The 18232-nt window shown below is 39.1% G+C and overlaps 2 protein-coding genes across 2 annotated transcripts; one reads left to right on the top strand and one right to left on the bottom strand.

The window, feature by feature from the left end:
* The first annotated feature begins 209 nt into the window (after positions 1–209).
* On the top strand, positions 210–1949 carry batf3 (basic leucine zipper transcription factor, ATF-like 3). The gene is made up of 3 exons (XM_035421235.1): positions 210–493; positions 985–1089; positions 1379–1949. The coding sequence occupies exons 1-3, from the start codon at positions 428–430 to the stop codon at positions 1562–1564; spliced, it is 357 nt and encodes a 118-aa protein (XP_035277126.1). The 5' UTR covers positions 210–427; the 3' UTR covers positions 1565–1949.
* A 9507-nt stretch (positions 1950–11456) lies between these two features.
* atf3 (activating transcription factor 3) lies at positions 11457–17133 on the bottom strand. The gene is made up of 4 exons (XM_035420891.1): positions 17000–17133; positions 15109–15356; positions 14128–14235; positions 11457–13775 (listed from the first exon to the last, which is right to left on the bottom strand). The coding sequence occupies exons 2-4, from the start codon at positions 15346–15348 to the stop codon at positions 13518–13520; spliced, it is 606 nt and encodes a 201-aa protein (XP_035276782.1). The 5' UTR covers positions 15349–15356; positions 17000–17133; the 3' UTR covers positions 11457–13517.
* Between the last annotated feature and the right edge of the window lie 1099 nt (positions 17134–18232).

Raw genomic sequence — 18232 nt, 5'->3', positions numbered from 1 at the left:
CAATGACCATGTACAGAACAGTCTTCACAAACCCGCCATCAGTTTGTTTTTAATTGCATTTAACTGCATGTTTTTGTGAAGTGATCTAGCCCAAGGTTGCAAGCATACGTGCAGCGCTGCTTAATGCATTTACGGCCATGAAGCGACGTACTGTACCGCTTCGATACAACACGTGACTTAAAAGAACGTTAGGAGACAATTTCAAGAACTCACCAAGAAAAAGTGAAACTTCTCTGCGGTCTCCATTGCATCACCGAGACCGATAAAAGGAAAAGAAAGCTTCCCGTTCCTAATTACGTAAACACGGTTAAAGCATGGGTTGCTTACTACTATAGTGTGCACCTGAAGTTAAAGTGCGTGGACAGTAAATGTGTGCAGCTAGATTGACTCGACGAATTATGTTATTTCATGAAAGGCATGTCTGAAGATGGACTTACAAATCGACTTTTTCCACAGAAAAGACAACGACATGCACATTCTTAAAAGTTGCGAGGTACGGTACGTTAGTCTGCTAACCTAAGGCCAGTAGGCTACTTGTAGCTGTCCTTTTTTTACATTGTAATTGTAATTAGTCGAAAGCATGCAGAAATGCGACAATATTAAATGTGAAATTGTTAATGTAATGTTAAGAATACTTGATTACACATTGCATTTGAAAATTATCGTTTGTTAAAGGAAAGAGACGTATGTGCAGTTAAAGCAATAGTCATGCATTACTTACATTGTTATTGCAATATAAACATTTGCCTGACTTGGGGAACAAGTCAGAACGGTGGCTAATTTCCAGTGTCTGCTGTAAACAGCAGCCATGTAGTTGAAATTGAAAGTATTCCATCCTAATGTCCTCATGAACTTTTCATTCACAGTTAGCACTAAGTTTGCATTCAATCAGCATACTCTGTCACCTAGACAAGCAGCCTACACTGGCTGATGTACTTGACTTGCCAGCTAATGTGATTTTTCGCGCTTTGCGTTTCGCAAAAGAGCTCAGAGGATGATGGGAAAAAGATGAAGAGAAGAGAGAAAAACAGAGTGGCTGCGCAAAGGAGTCGGAAAAAACAGACGCAGAAAGCCGACTTACTGCACAAGGTTAGCGTCGCTTCTCCAAGAGCTCTGTACAACTAGCACATCATCCACTGTCAGATGTTCCACATTTTTATTAAGCAATGGAGTAGAAAGTGTTGGGAATGTAACCAGCCGATTTATTAACGCTAAATCTTGAACCGTTCTGAAAGCATACAGCGGTCTAGATTTTAATTTTGTTCAGAAAGCCTAATAAGAAATAGTACTGTGAGTTTGATTGAATCCTCGCCGTTGTCACCTGAATGAAGCATCAAGGGAGCTGAATGTATTATATACAGGATCTCGTGTGTCGCAGGAGTTTGAGTGCCTGGAGCAGGAGAACAGCCTGCTGAAGAAGGAGGTGCAAGCCCTGCGGGAGGAACAGAGGAGTCTGACGGAGGCCCTGGAGGCCCACGAGCCGCTGTGCCCCTTCCTGCACTGCGCCATGAAACTGGTGTCCAGCCCGAGGTCAGAGGTCATGGCCAGCTGTCTCCCCAGATAGGGCTGCAGTTCGGCCCAAGGTTGACCTTTTGCGCTTACACAGATCTCAGGAGTCCCCCCTCCCCCCCTGAGGTGCACAGGGCGTGGGCTGCACCTGCATTTGACTCTGCCTCTATGATCAGGAGGATTCCGGAAAGTTGGAAAAACGGAACATTCCAGGGTTTTGACTGTTCTGTAAAAACCTGCAGCCCACGGGTCTCGCAAGCTTGGTGTGGTCTCGCAAGCTTCCAGATTGAAAGACAGTGATCTCGCAAGCTTTCAGATTGTGCGCGCTTCTGAATCTGTTGTCATGTACAGGTACATAACCTTGTAGCCTGTTGTGTGAAATGTAAATAAAGCCAGATATTTGGAAGGTGATGTAAAAATAAACAGTCTCTTAAGCTGCCTCCTTTAACCTATGGGCAATTTTTTTTATTGAAGCCTTTGGGTGACATAAACGGTGTATTTCATCTTGAACATTGATCATTGGGTGTCCATATGGTCAGATTACTGGGTAGGTGCCCTCTCACAGATGAACTGCTCATGTGCAGTGGGGTAGAGCTGTTGATGCAGTTTATTTTGGGCCCCATGATGGCATCTCTTATTGGGCCTCACTATCCTAGGCCACCCCAGAAAATCCAATATTTTTAGTTCAGTTTGACCAATTCAGAAACTGAAGTGAACTTCAGTTCATCCATTGAGAAATAGGCATTGTGTGCTATGAGTATTTTTAAGGTGTGGGAAAGCATATAGGTGATTAGAATGTTCTGAACATTGATGAACTGAACATTCTAAAACTGATGCAACAATCACTGCTAGTAATTGAAAACAATTGTTTTCTAGAGTCCTGACTTAGAATAAAAATGAATAAACTCAATTTCCTGAATTGTCTAGACTGAAGTGGAATTGACCCTTTTTACATTAGCAGGCATTCCAAAAAAGAATGGGCCTCATTCATCAATATCTTCGTAAGTTTTTTCTTAAATTTGTTCTTAAGAAAGGTCCTAAGAAAAATCTACGTCAGATTCACGACGTGTTCTTAAACCGCAGAATTGTTCGCACGTGTTATTAAAATGATGAATCCCATCGTCCTCGTAAATGTAAAGCGCGTTCCAGTTGTTCCTAATTAGCATAGGTAAACACCCCACCAATCCCCATAAAAGGGCATGAGACTGTAGGGCCGTGTGCACACAGAAATCGAAAAGAAAAGTTGAGAGCGAACGAAGTCAATAATGCCCAAACAAAAATCTAAAGAGGGTGGAGCACCGGACTCCAAACGTAAGAAAAACTTAAGTAGTTCTGAAGTGGAGGTATTGCTGCGGGAAGTGAACAGTAAACGACCCGTCATATTTAGTAGGGTCAGTAGTGGATATAGAATAACACAAAAAAGATGCATGGGATGCTATTACTCGTTCAGTGAACGCTGTATCCGGAGAAGGGCGCACAACTGATGAAGTAAAAAATATGGTTTGATGTCAAATATGAGGCAAAAAAAAGAAATGCTGGTGGGAGTGGGCGCAAAGAATTGCGTGTTATGCATTCAAACGACAAAGCTCTTCTCGTCACATTAATTCCGCTAATTAAATCAACCGGCAGTAAACTGCATCGGAGTAAATCCGTCGCTGCAAAAAACACTGCACAAAAAATGTATTGCGAGTCATTTTGGTGTCACCCCCCTAGTGACGCCTCTGAATAAGTGTTCTCTTCTTCAACATGTCCACGTGCTTAAAAAGTGTTACCTAAGTGCTTAGTTTGTATTCAAAATTTAAACATTTGCTTTTTCAGTATAGACCAAACATTGCATAATTGAAACCCCCCAAAATAAAAGGTCACTACAATGTTTTTTTAATTTTTTATCATTTATTTACAGATGAACTCCCGCTGAGGCAACCACCCTCTGAGGTGGTACCTGGCACCTTAATGCTTTGTAAAATAATGAAAATAATTATTCAAAAATATTATGAATGATAAAAATATAATTGTAATTTAAATCCTATAATATTATACAACTGTAGAATTGAAGAAAACGCAATAACCAATTATTTTGCACAAACATGTCAGCACTCAAATGTGCGTAAGTATGCTCTTGAGTGTGTGTAGATTCTGCTCTTACCTAAGAACAAATCCCAAATAAGAAAACATTGGTGAATGTCAGAATCTTTGCGAAAACTGCGTAAGTGGTATTTAAGAAGAAAATTCTTCTTAAGAACGGTTGGTGAATGAGACCCAATGAGAGCTTTTTCGGTTGTATGTTTTTTCCACATATCTGCTGATTTGAAATAGCAAGGTAAAGGTGTTGTATATTTCATAAAATATGTTAATGAATTAAATAAATCAACGTAGCACCAATAAACCAACCTTTTTCTTTTGCACAGACTCTTTACTCAAACACTGTCCAAGCACTATTTCAGACATTCTTGTGACTTGCAGTATTTTCTTATAAGTAAAAGCGGAACAGGGTTTCCATGAATTTAGCAGTACATTAACCACAAACCGTAGGAGCTGCATGGTTAACCATATGCAGTTGACTGTGGCTCATGCTATGTGGAAGCCAGGTTCTACTTTAGTGTAAGTCATGCAAAAGTACACGCAATGACTGCAGTCTTTGGCATACAGATACTAACAATGTGTTAAGTGCAGACACTGACATTTCTGTGCATGTATCTGGGCCTTCAGCATGAATATTTTTCAACAGTAAAGCCTTTACCTGGCGGCTTTGGATTCTGATATAGACTCTCTGAACAGGAATATGATGCATGAATGGTATTTAACATTATTGTAACTCATACATTCGTAGTTTCCATCAGTGAGTGTTCAGCCACCAGGCGCAAGAGAGCAATAAGTTGGGTCTCATCAGTACCAGTGTGTAGTCCCTAAGGCCAACGGGGAGTAGCATCCGTGGAGCACAATGATAACCATGATTGTAGAATTTATTACACTTTCCATCACCATTCTTCATTTGTCGAGTCCAAACTTTATCATATGTAAATTACACACAATGTGGGGAGGTCTCTTAGCTGGTATGCTAGAATTAGCTGTGTCTCCAGATTATCAAACCAACGAGATTTAAACTTCTGATCCAGTCGCAACCAGAGTGACTGATGATGCTTTTGAATATCAGAAACACACGAAATACAGAGTAAAACTGCAACCAAACGCACATATTCATAAACAGGCGCATCTGGCAGTACTGTTTTACATGTCCGTGTGCACTTCATTTACCTTGCAGTATGTGTGCAAGGTATTTCGTGACCACAAATTAGCCATTGCTCTGTGGTGCATCTCACTTCTGCAATGAAGCTGCAATGAGTACATTTTAAGAGGCACGAGCGAGCACTTCTTATTTTCTCTTCCAGTTTTTGTGCTCTCGCTTTGAAATCGCCAGATATCTATCAACCCCGAGGGTGTAAAAATGATGTTTCAGTACATTGCCTGTCCTAAAGAGAACTCATATGTTCTGAAGAAATAAGGGCTGTACCCAAGGCTATTCAATAAAATTTGTAATGGTAAAATGCAAACGACATAACTATCATCGTATGACTTGCCGTAACCCTGAAAAATCTATGTCTATGAAAATCAGTCAGTTGCACTAATTATGCAATTATTGAGTGTTTAATGCATATGATCAAGTTGATTAAGACAAATGTCAGTTTAATAGGTGCTTCACATTTAGTTTTTCTTCACGAAAGACACTAACCACACACTCCATCCTTAGTATGTATTGTAGATATAATGTAAAATCTAGATTGGCATCCAATTAGCATAATAATAAATCCTAGTTAACTGGATCAACTGTGAGAAAAATTCTTGCATACTGTAGGACACCCGGACTTCCACAGTGAAACGCGATAGTTAATTTTCTACCTCCCTCTAGTGGCTCCTCCATAATATGGAAAAAAATATGTCAGTTGTGTAGACACTAGTGTGTTTCACCTTAAATGCGTACATCTTTCACTTCCTGTCCAATGCAACTCATTTTCAGGAAAAAAAAAAATTCCCATTAAATGTATAACTAAGCCACATTTCCCACATATACAGAAGGTGTATTATTTATTCAGAATGTCCATAACTTCATACTTACTATATCATAAAATAGGTCTGTATGCCAAATTATTGAAATTAAGATCATACCAAGCGTTAACAGCTTATCACACAACCCTTACATTGCAAATACAGTAAAATTTTGCTGTCCCATCTTCCCTCTATTCATAATATAAATCAGAGGTTTACTAATCTGATTACTGATTACTAATCAACCCAGGTCGCTGTTTCACAAAGCAGTGTTACAGAGTTAGCTAGGTAATGGCACAGAGTAAAACCTGGAACCCCCCAAATCTGGATCATGGACTGAAGTAAAAAGAGCCGTTCCAGGTTTTTACTCAGCACACTGATCCAGCTAACTCAGTAATCCTGCTTTGTGAAACACCCCTCCAGGTGTGTCTCATTTTAAAACTAAAGAGAGGACAATGAGCATTAGCATTCGAGGGTTGTACCGCTGGCCTTTTATTTTAATGCTGTTTGAGTAAGGGGCCTACTGCATTTTTTATGCTTTCCAGTCAAGCTTGGTGGTCATGCGTGCCATATCCCCTTATGATGCAATAACGGGCACCCTGGTTGATCTGGTCCCTGTGGTCCGTGGTGCAATACTTGCACAACTTTGCTGGTGCTTACAGCTGGCTGCACCTTGGATGGTGGGTGTTCCTGATCTCACCCTCTCAAACTGCAGGATAGCCTACACTGCAACGATGGGACTGGCTTAACAACTGTAGATGGGCATGCCATTGCATTACGGGTCTTTAGCAGACGCTCTTATCCAAAGAGATAGCATTTGGGGCAACATAGCTCAGGAGGTAAGAGCGGTTATCTGGCAGTCGGAGGTTTGCTGGTTCGATCCCAGCCCTGGGCGTGCCGAAGTGTCCCTGAGCAAGACACCTAACCCCTAACTGCTCTGGTGAATGAGAGGCATCAATTGTAAAGCGCTTTGGATAAAAGTGCTATATAAATGCAGTCAATTTACCATTTGCATTGCATCCATTTATACGGCTGGACATATACTGATGGTTAAGTACCATGCTCAAGGGGTACAAGTGTCCTACCCAAGAATCAAACCTGTGACCGTTAGGTTCAAGACCGGTTCCTTACCCAATATACTACACCGCCGCCCTGCCAAATAAAGACTGATGCATCAGATATGCGAGAATCATGAAGAGCAACCAATCCTGGCTTTTCCTGGAAACCTTTTAAAAGAAACTTTGACCCGGGATGGCTGATGCCAGGAATGATAACTTGTTTTTCCTGTGCTGACTGCAACATCTGGGGGTGTTTCAGGCTGAGGCAATGACATCACATTTTCAGTGGAAGTGTTGACAAAAAAAAAACCGGATGTTTCCGCGTAACAAAGTCGTTGCCTTTCCTTTTGTGCACAGAAGATTAAGGAAAGCAAAAAGGAGCAGTTTTACAATTCGCCAAAGTGGGATGTTGTCTAGACATGAGAAGGGAAAATTCCGGTGTACTAGTCTGAACATACTGCATACAAACCTCTTGTACAAGCAATTAGATCATGAGTATTCTATTATTTCTTCTGTTTTTTTTCCACAAAGGATGAATTTTCATTTATGATTAATATATTACTCAGTATTAAAGTTTTCAGTTCCATGCACCCTCACCAAATTTCTTTTTAAAAAGCCCATTGGAAAATGTCTACAATTACAATTACAATTTAAAGGCTCATCAGTGATCAGTATGGGAAACCTTCATAGTGTGAACTTTGCTCCAAAATAATGAATAATAAAAAAATGTAAAACATGGCTACACACACACGTGCAGACAAGTATATTTGCACTTTCGTGTACACACACACACACACACACACACACACACACAAGTACAGGTAAGCAGTAAACCCACACAAATGCTCAAAGGCTGTAAAATAAGATTATCAGATTAAACTAATCAGTAGTGCTACTTTCAGTTTTTCTCACCACCGATATTTATTTATTTATATTCACTCCCTTATCTTTCTTCATACTGAGATATGATGCCCAAGGGACATAGTCTTCATGCTGAGTTATGCAGCACTTCCAGTTAATTCCAAAGGGAATATAAATAAACATTCTTTGGAATGTTTTCGTGTGTACTTTCCATATCTTCATAACTTCAAGTCTTCCTCTGAAGAGCGCAGTGAGTCTTAAAATAGAGTGTGTTATGTGTGTTAAGACACACTTTAACTTATATAAATTGCAAATACAGTATGTTACTTTTAATGAGTCACATAAAATATTAAAAATAGTAACAAATAACCCACGGTTAATTATAATGTGGCATCTATTAGCTAGCTATGTTTCGCACATTATCTGTTTTAATTAGAACATTAGAGCAAATAGCATTAAATGCAATTGCTTATTGTTTTGCTAAAATCATTCATAGTAGAAGCATTTGCCTAAACCATTTGTCATCACGACTTTACCTCTGCCAGGATATGGGGTAATTTGTATGTAAAATGGAGCTAGTGATGGTAATATAATTAAATCAAAAGTTTGTTAGAAAAATCCCAGTCTTTTCTATTGTTTACCATATTGCCAAGTGTCTTCTTGTAACTAAAGATTTCTGAAATACCAATGTCATACATGAAATAGTTGAATTTCCTAGTCAAAGAAACATACAGCATTGTCCATTAGTTTTATATGGCAACACCCAAGATTCCATGCTGCAATTAAAATGACATCATCTCACTTTTTCTCTCAGAGTTCATACAATGGACATGAGCTGTTAACCTAAAGGTGCAATCCTTTTCACCAATTACTTGCTGACTTTTGAAAGTAAACAGTTGCTGCAGTTTAAGTAATTCTCAAGATCTAATAAGATAATGTAAAAGCAGAGTAGATTGAGATGGAAAATGTTATGATGTATTTTAAGTTTATATACAATTATAATTAATAATACTGTTTTATGAATGCTGATTATGGGGAAATATCAGCTCTCTATCAGTTAAATTCTGTTTATCAATGTAACATAATTCAATTTTACCAGAGCCCAAAAATGTGACAAATTGCAATATATTATGAAAACATTTTTTTTACGAGTAATTATCTTGATGCAGCATTGACTAAATTACTGGTGAAAAGGAAATCTCACTTGTCGGGTTCATATACTTATGGTAGTATAAGCTTGCTCAGGTTGACACTGGTGTATGATAAGTATGCCCAAAGTGCAGGGATATGCAGTTACTTTAGATGCTGAATCATAATCTTTCGAGACAACTGGTGGAAGCACTTATGGAAATGAAAACAGCCAATGACCTGTAGCTCAACATTGGCTAAAAGATGCTAAACCAATGAAATCACAAAAATTTGTTTCATTGGAAACCAGGCTCATAAATTTTAACTTCCTTTTCTAGAATAAATAGAAATAGAAAGGGATAAAGTGCCAGGGGACAAGACCTTGGAAACCATGACAATCCTTACTTATAAGTGTGTCTGTCTTCAACATCCCTTTTTTGTTCTTCTTGCTGAATTAAAAAGTCACAATCCTATTTTTGCCCTGAATTTTTACCCAGATTATGTACAACACAGCATGGCTAGGTCAATGCTTAAATAAAAAATTCTGTTGGGCACTGATACCATTTCTTGATGAGCTGGTGTGTTTCCTCTGATCTCATAGCCCTGAACTTTGGGGCACAGAGTTGCCTGAGTGTTGAGTCATTTCTGGGAAGAACATGGCGTGGTCAATCTCTTGCATCATCCTAAACTCAGAAACACATTGAGTTGACCGTCCCTACACTTAATCACTGAAACAAGTTCTCATCTAGGTCCTTTCGGAAGAAGGTTGGGGGAAGGGGCGGGGGGGACTTTCAAAAATGGTCAAACCTGTTTGCCACAGCATAAGACTGATTTACTGTTGACCGTAACAGGGGAAGTGACAAAGAGAGAAGAATCTGAATGAAGTATTGTTCTGCACCTCAATGTGTACTAGTATTCAATAATTAACATTTTCAACTTCAACTTTACTTATAAAAAACTGCTGTCTAATCCAGGGAAACAATCTCATTTACATTATACACCTAATTTTGAACAATGTTACAAAAAAATTACTTCAATAACTGTAACAATATTTAACTCACTGAACACAGTCATACTGTTCGGAAGTTGGCATGGAGACCGGAAACAGTTACAGCCCTCGTTGCCCACCTCCGATGTGGGAGGACCATCTTCTAAGGAACTGTGAGTTTCAGTTGCTTAATGTTTATTCCTGGGGAATTGTGCAAACCGTTAAATGCTTTCTGGGCAGCTACTTCCTGCCATTGAATCTTTAGACTTATTTCAAAGAATTGGCAGAAGTACTCGTGGTTTCATCAGCTTGGAGATGCTTAAATGCCTTACAAAATAGCATGAAGCAATGAACCTCAACTTTGAATGAACTCCTTCTTCCTGTAGTACGGTGAGCATGAAGTGAAATGCAATTCCACACAACACTGAGACCTACAGTATAAGTTACACAATAATCAGTTTTGTTGAAAAAAAAAAAAAAGAGCCCAGTTGCAAAAAAATGAAAAATAAAAAAAAATGTGGGAGGAAATACTTTTTATTTAATTTGGGCCTGGATTTTGTTATTCTGAGATTTGTCTTGGTCACATGATGCAAGCCTTTGATTTGATCTTAACATCATAGTTTGAACAATCACAAAAATGTACTTGGCCAAATGTGTTTCAATCACAATAAAACTTTTTAAAAGTCAATTTTAAAGACAAACGGTGATTGAGTTGTTGAAGAAATTTAATTTGATTTGGAAAGATAAAAATGTCCTTTGTCATGAGTAAGCAAATGTAACTAAGCATATAGGTCATTAAAGGCATGGAAGCAGTTTTATGTCATTTCCTTTCATTTTACCTAACCTTATACTGACAGGTGAAATTTCACTATTTATGTTTAGGATATGTCAGACTTTATTTCCCAGACAAAGATCTCATTCAGACAAATCAAATTTTAGCAGCCAGGCTGGTTCCTGATTATATCCAAGATTTTCCCATAGTAGATATACTTGTTCTTCAGTCATGAAAGACCAATTGCCATATGGAAACCCAGCATTCTACATACCCCTCAGAGAAAGATGAAATCCAGATGTTTTTTCATCACTATTTGAGACATTTATTTCAGAGGAAATCTCAATAAAAACATTAAAAAAGGAATTATTTTTACGCTAAGCATTATTCTGTTCACTTGATGTTGATGCAAAATTGCATATAATTTCCCATTACGATGTGTGATTGGATTCATATATTTATTGCAATGATTGGATTCATATATTTATTGCAATAATTAATTCAATAGTTGGTTCTTAAAGTGAATTGCTATGAAATTAAGTTTATGAAACATAAGGCTTTATAGAGTGGATACAGTGTTGCCCCAACAAGCCTGTTTTCTGAAATTGCATTGTGGTCTGAGTGCTTTGCTCTCACATTAACTCATTCTGCATTGCACTGAAGTGTTTAAACGCATACACAGCAAAAGGGACGTTATTGGAAATGAGCTTAGCTCACGAGACTCAAATAACACCTGTCATGTCTAATTGATTTTCCTTTTGGCACATAAAACGACTTTTACAGCTCAACCGATCCGATAACAGCTCTTCATGTGACTAATCCCAACAGGAAAAAGGCTGTTATAGTTTCTGCCCAGAAGCTGCTTGTTCCACCGGCAGGAGACATGTGGAGACATGTCAAATGAGCAGCCTCTGTTGCGCTGAAATAGGAAGAGAGGGTGTTTTGATTGCCGTGTGTTATTTGAAACTTTTGTCTTTATGAGATGCAAAAATCTCATTGTCAGTATGAGATGTGAAAGGCTTTGTCTTGAAGAGATAGTTTCTGGTCTCAGCCATTCCAAAACAGTCTTTAACAATAGAAAAGAAACACCAAAACATAAGTTGAATGCAGTTTTTTTTATTATCAAAGTTATCAAAAACAAATTCACAGACAGAGTAGAAATGACTAATGTATTTTGAGATGAGAATTGTACCTGAATAGATCTTTATGGGTTTTTTTTACTCAAATCCTTGGCCTGCACCATAGCATATTCCCAAATACTTTAACAAGGACAGCTTAAATAAAACAACAAATAATTGCACAGAGGGTATGACAAGGACCATAAAAACAAAGAACAGTGTTATCACATTGCAGGTTTTACCTTTACATTTTCTGTAGTACGTTATTTATGATTTTCATAATATCTGACGCCTGCGTCTCTTTCCCTCTCTCTCTCTCTATCGCTCTCTCTCTCTCTCACACACACACACAGTCCCATGCTCCGATTAAGTTGTGCAGGAGAATTGTACTGCATGTCTTCATGAGTACAATTATAATAGAAACAAACTGATGAACAGCAATATTGGTCATTTTCTGAACATCTTTAAGCTATGAGGCAATCTTTCCACCTTGCTGAAGGATGGATTTCTCAACGGTTTCAGAAGTTGTTTGAGTTGTGTAATTGTACAAGTGTTGATATCACAGACAGAGGTCAAGGGAAATTACAGAGAGGGCCAATACCCTGGCACGGGGAACACCACAGAGGCTGAAGCCATTTTATTTCAGTTGTATTCACAACATATGAAATAAAAGATTGACAGTCCAGCATCGCGCGTGCTATGAAAAACACTGCCCACAAATACAGCAGTTGATACCTCATGATAGCTATATATCAAACAAAACGTTAGTCTATACACGGTACAATGAATAAATGTATTACAAGCTCTTGTTATAGACCATAATGGCTGGCAGTTCATTTATGATTCTGACACAAAGCTACATGTACTTTATTCAATTCCCTTCTTGTTGTGGAGCCTTGACTAAATTGTCCTCACTTTAATCTCAAACTAAAGGGAGGACAACATCACAGACTACTGTAATATGCAGCTTTTTAATACTAACGATCCATAAACTGACACAGGCCCAATATCTTCATTCTGGGGTCTATCAGCTAGAGTACTGACTGGCTTGGCAATGCGCATGCACTTACTCCATGGGGTGGGGGGTCGGGGTGGGGTTGGCGGGTGGGGTGGGGTGGTTGGTGGTGGTGGTGTTGTGGGGTCCTGAGGATAGGGTCTCTGCTCTGTGGACGTGCTGACCCACGAGCTTCAGGACCAGCGAGCCTAGCTCTCTTGCCGTATGAGAGATCCCACTGTCTGAATCTACTGTCTCTTCCGTGGCTGGGGCCCCTACAACTCACAGACTTCCTGAGGGATTAGTAGCAGCTTCTGATAGGCAAAGTGAGGCAGCATCCACTGAAAAGCCACAAAGGACACAGCAGGCAAGACGCACAGGGCAAGAACTCGTACAAAAAATCGCCTGAAGGGGAGACCGGGCCTCTCTGTCCCACGTACGTACACAAATAATAACATAAATAACAGTCAACAATATCATCATCATCATCATTACCAGCATCGTCATCAACATCACAGTCATCTCGCACAGTATACTCAGGACGGACGCGTCAATCTTTCCAAACATACTGTGTTCCTTAGGAAGATCATCCAGTGTAGTGCTTGCTTTATAACTTGACAGGCAATTTCCCACTGTGTAAACAATCATCTGACCTGCGAACCCAATGCCCTTTTGCTCTTTGAGTCAGCCAGAAATCACACATTTGCGAAAACTTCATACAAACAAACACACGGTGAGTAACCATAGACAACAGTGTAAAAGTTAAGTAAAATAAAAGATCGTATTCATGATAATAAAAAAACAAAAAAACAAAAAACTAAACTTTTTTTCTTCTTTAGTGCCATGACAGTTCCTTGACGTGCTGTGGTCACGGGGTGACCTGGGACGTGGAAGGGAGGATCACCTTGTGACGCCTGTCCCAGCGTATCGGCAGCAGTCGCTAAGAGTTTACGGGTGGAAAGTGCGGTGCCCCGGTTTGTGGCGGAAAGGGCTTTCACCGGCAGGTAGACAGGGGGAAGGAGGCTTCCCCCTTTCAGTTCGCGAGTCAGTGGCTCCCGCACGAGGTGGGCACCAAGGGGTAGGTGAGGGCGGGGGAGGGCGCCATCAGGCTCTGCAGGGTCCCTTCTTTGATCTGCTGGATGAAGAGGTTCCTCTCGTCCTCGGGCGTCTGCCCGTTCTGGGCGCGGACGATGCACGTGGGCCGGTGGAGGTTCAGCATGTAGACCAGCTGCTGCTTCTGACTCTTCAGCTCCTCAATCTGGGCCTTCAGCTCGGCGTTGATGGACTCCAGCTTCTCCGACTCCTAAGCAGAACCAGGTAGAGTTAGCCTTTCTTCCCCCTTGCCCGGACACTGATTACATAGTTCCTACTGAACTCATATGTACACTGTCAGAGTTGAATTAACAACAGACATTTTACTGTGTATATGAAATAACAAAAAGGGATCCAATAACACTGCTTTGCTATAATGGTTTATTTTAGTATTCATATCCCACAGATAATTATAGAAGTTATAAACTAGAATAGGTGTGTTATAGCCCCTTGGGCCAGACATATCCAAAAAACAAAAACAAGGACTTTGTGATCAAAGACACAAAAACTAGTTTCACATTTCCACCCTTGACGCAATGTAATAAATAAAATGTTAGCCATACCTTCTGTAGGCCATCTGTCTTCTCCTTCTTCTTATTCCGACATTTAGCTGCAGCTATTTTGTTCCGTTCTCTTCTTCTTTTCCTCCTTTCACTTTCTTCTGGGGTCGCCTAAAATAGATAAATTATCACATACATTTCAGGCATTTATATACATACAATCCATTTAGGCAGCTGGATATTTACGAAAGCAATTTAGGTTGAAGGATACAAGTACCATTGTCAGATCTGGGAATCGAACCTTCAGCCTGTGTTACAGTCTGTGTTCCATAACCATATAATAATAATAATAATAATAATAATAAATTATGAAAAAAATGAATGGGATGCCTAATAATTGCCTTTCATATGAGTACAAATTATAAGAAACACTACATGTTACATGTACTGTGGGAATTTTCCTTTAAAAACTACTTCAAATAAGAAGCAACAAGTATGTAATTCACTCCATGCTAAAACTGACTTACACATGAACTCCAGCTGCCACCTTTAAACTCTACTACATTATAAAAGAACGTGTTTCAACAGGAAATCAGTCTGAGGTAATTTGGAAGAGGTATTTTCTTGCATTCTGTGAACTTTGGAAGCACCCTTTGAAGGACTTAAAAGCCAAAGTATGTTGGAAATTAAACATATGTGTTATATTACATGCTAACACAAGACCAGCTTTAGAAACCTCTTTCAATCAAATTACGGAATCATCTTAAATTAAAATATAATCTAATTGCCCTTGATCATTCCTTTCATGTCTGGGCAAGTTATTTCTGACTAGGGTAGGCTACAAGGCAGATTGGAGTAAAGCTGGATGCGATAGACAACAATCAGTTCGTCCCAAAACTGTTTCAAAATCACGCTAGCTTACCATTTTTCACCATTTTTATTGTTACAAAAAAAAGTGTAGAGTAAAGTATGCCCGATTTAGCGAAAAAATAACACAGTGTCTAACGTAACAGCAGCCAGCAGTCGGTAGTTAGAATTTCTTACCTCCTTCTTAACTGGGGGCTCGGTGGATCTCTCCGAGCACGAGCTAAGGCAGTCGCTCATGACTGCGCTCAGCCCGTTCGACAGCCGTTTGTTCTGGATAGCGAAGCGCAGCTCTTCTTTCACCAGCGGCGTGAAGTTCGTAAAGTCCTCCAGCGTAAGCGAGCCCGGTGGAGACAGGCAGGGCACCAATGCAGACGCGCTGATCTCCGAAGGACCCAGTCCAGGATGCTGAAGCATCATTATGTTGACTAAAAAGGGGGGAAATGTCACGTTATATGCGGGCAATACAAAAAAAAAAAGAAAAAAGTGTAGGGCATGTCGCTTGCGTCATAATGGAAAATCCTCATTAATCAGCCACGAGATCGCAGATTATTGAGACTACCGAGTCATCATTTCACAAACTATTTCGCCTATAATTTAAAAGTTTGGCCTGAAACAATAAAATTAGGTTTAAAATGTTGCCAAATCTTAATACACGAGTTCATCTGGAAATCCAAAATTTGATTTAATAGATAATGAAGGGGATGGTGTAATAAGATGTGTTATTTTGTGTGGATGAATTCTAGGTAATCTCCCTTGAACAAATGGAAAAAGTATCGTCGTATTTCAATAGGACAATGTCAGACTGCTTGGGGACTAGGCTATGCTTTTCCCCAAAAAGCTTTAGGAAAATACTCAAGCATACCAATGTTTCCTGTTCAATAGTTTACAAATAATGCCTTTAGTCAACAGAAACATACGGAGCCCATTTCTTCACATTGATTCACACTCTTACTAGTGCACAGTAGGCTACTTTTTATTCAGACACTTCCACATCCAACATTGTAATAACATGCATTTGGATTAGGATTACTGACCACCGTGACAAGGCGTTTGAAGAAAAAAATGGAGTCAGAATACGTCATCAATAATCTAGTCGGCCACACGTTTAATAAAACTGGTTTTAGGTTGATTATGCATAGGCATGGGCATAGGCAAGAGCCATCACTGTTAAGCAGCCTACCGTCCAATCCGCAAAGGACAATCGTTCAAGTCAATCCGACTGCTGACAGTTAGGGGATGTTAGCGCTCCAGTTTAGCCGGAGCTAAACGGCTCTCGAATTTGACATCAGATCCGTAAATTAACCACGCGACTGTAGCCTATATACAACATTAATTCAATCGTCCACAACACAGTGTTACCGTATATGTATTACTTTACTCGGTAAAGTTTCCCGAACCCGCCAGTGTAAGCGTGTGAAATCGTTCTATTTACCATTTGGTACACCCACCTGTACCTGAATGCCTCAGACACGCACGGCTACATTGTGGTACACATTTGCATAAACTAAGAAAATGAGACAATGTCATTACAAACGAAATACCCATAGCTAACCCTGCTCAGTTTGAAGGTGGGTTATTCCACGTTGTTTATCCTGAGCGTTATATTCAGAAATAGAATAAACTCAGATATTTTGGAAATCGTAGTCTTAGTCTGCAGGAATTTAACGTTACAGCAAAAATTGGTATACGTTTACTTGTCATGTGGTTTATACCAGCAAATACTATAGCCTACATAGTCTTGTATATGGGTCAAGTATAGGAGAAACCGGTGTCATATAATCTCTATTTTTTAATGAAAATTGGCCAACGCTGTCCAAAATATTTTAACCTCATGAACTACCCAACTTCTAAATAATACAACAATAAGTATTAATAATTCGCGAAAACAGTAGGCTACACTTCGATCACGCTTTCATTAATGAATGAACTAGCATTGCCGTGCCGTAGCCGTAGTGTTGCCTGCTACGGTTACATTAACTGCCGCTGTGGAAGCAACGAGAATTCGTAGGCTAGCCTTATAATGATTTTAAAAAACAGTCTGCCCACAATAAAATTCCATCGCACCTACCTTTCAGTTACTATAACGTTTAAGGCAATTTGAAGAACACGAAAAGCTTCACTTCGGTTCCAGTTTGAGGGCTTTACTCTGAAAGGAAACTTACAGATAACAGCGTAGCGTTGCATCACCCCTTTATATGGGGTAGAGTCGTAGTAAAGAAGGCTGGTCATACGTGACGTCATTCTATTTATAGGCTAGGGAAGCTTATTTCCCGATGATGCAATCCAGAGGACCCTTGTAGCGCACCATAACAGGACAGGCGCAGAACTATTCTCAGAGGGAATTCAACTTGTAACATTTTGCACTAATGAGCCAATAAAGACACACCGGGTTAATGACTTGCTTTCCAGGGTATTCTCCACATCACTGAATGTAATTCTTTTAAAAAAAGGTCTGATACAACTTCAGAGAGAAAGAAAGATTCAATCCATTCGGTCTCCATCTCAGTTTGGGTCGATCTACTCTAATTGTAGTAGAATAAGGGGTTGTATAATACGCCTCTCACTAATCACCAGTAATAATAGTAGAACTTAAGTTATTATTATTATTATTATTATTATTGTTATTATTATTATTATTATTATTATTATTTCTGTTGTTCTATGAACATATATGTCATCTGAGGGCAAGGAACAAGTTAAGGTACTGTAATGCGCTTACATTTAAAAACTTTTTTTCTGGTGATATGTTGAGAATAATTTTATTGTGACAATGGCGACCGATAATGAGTGCTTAAAAGTAGTAAATATCTTTTAACAATAATTTCACAAATATTATTGAATATTACTTGCTATGTAGGTGTATGAATGGAAGGCAATAAGTACTTTTTTCAAGGTAGTTTGTTGTCTGATTTCATAGTCAATGTTTAATTAATAATATTAATTTTAACTGATGCATGCACCACTATCGGTTAGTGTGCTGTGCTCATATAAATAAACATTTGTGAATATGCTATTCTTGGTGACATCAGTTATGTTTTAGTTCATAGTGACAACTGAACAATGAATATGAACAAATTAACAAAAAATTAATTACATTTATAGCAGTTCATTCAATTAAGTCATTTATTAGGGTACAATGGTTTGGCTTCAGGTTTGCCAGTTTTTGTGTCTATGACACAAGTATATTCAGTCGTGTCAAGTTGTAGTAGTTCTGGTCAACAGTTAATTGTAATATAATTCTTGTTTCTATACAGTACAGTACCCCTGTAATATATCCAACTAATAAAGTTGTCTCAATAGT

The sequence above is a fragment of the Anguilla anguilla genome, chromosome 6, assembly GCF_013347855.1.
Source record: "Anguilla anguilla isolate fAngAng1 chromosome 6, fAngAng1.pri, whole genome shotgun sequence".
Lineage (NCBI taxonomy): Eukaryota > Metazoa > Chordata > Actinopteri > Anguilliformes > Anguillidae > Anguilla > Anguilla anguilla.
Note: the sequence above shows the minus strand (reverse complement) of the source record. Positions and strands in the feature narration are given on the sequence as shown.

Coding starts and splice junctions, on each gene's coding strand:
- batf3 (XM_035421235.1), top strand. CDS start 428: ATGGACTTACAAATCGACTTTTTCCACAGAAAAGACAACGACATGCAC. Junction 494..984: donor ACATTCTTAAAAGTTGCGAG/GTACGGTACGTT, acceptor GTTTCGCAAAAG/AGCTCAGAGGATGATGGGAA. Junction 1,090..1,378: donor AAGCCGACTTACTGCACAAG/GTTAGCGTCGCT, acceptor CGTGTGTCGCAG/GAGTTTGAGTGCCTGGAGCA.
- atf3 (XM_035420891.1), bottom strand. CDS start 15,348: ATGATGCTTCAGCATCCTGGACTGGGTCCTTCGGAGATCAGCGCGTCT. Junction 14,236..15,108: donor AGCCCCCAGTTAAGAAGGAG/GTAAGAAATTCT, acceptor TATCTATTTTAG/GCGACCCCAGAAGAAAGTGA. Junction 13,776..14,127: donor AGACAGATGGCCTACAGAAG/GTATGGCTAACA, acceptor GGTTCTGCTTAG/GAGTCGGAGAAGCTGGAGTC.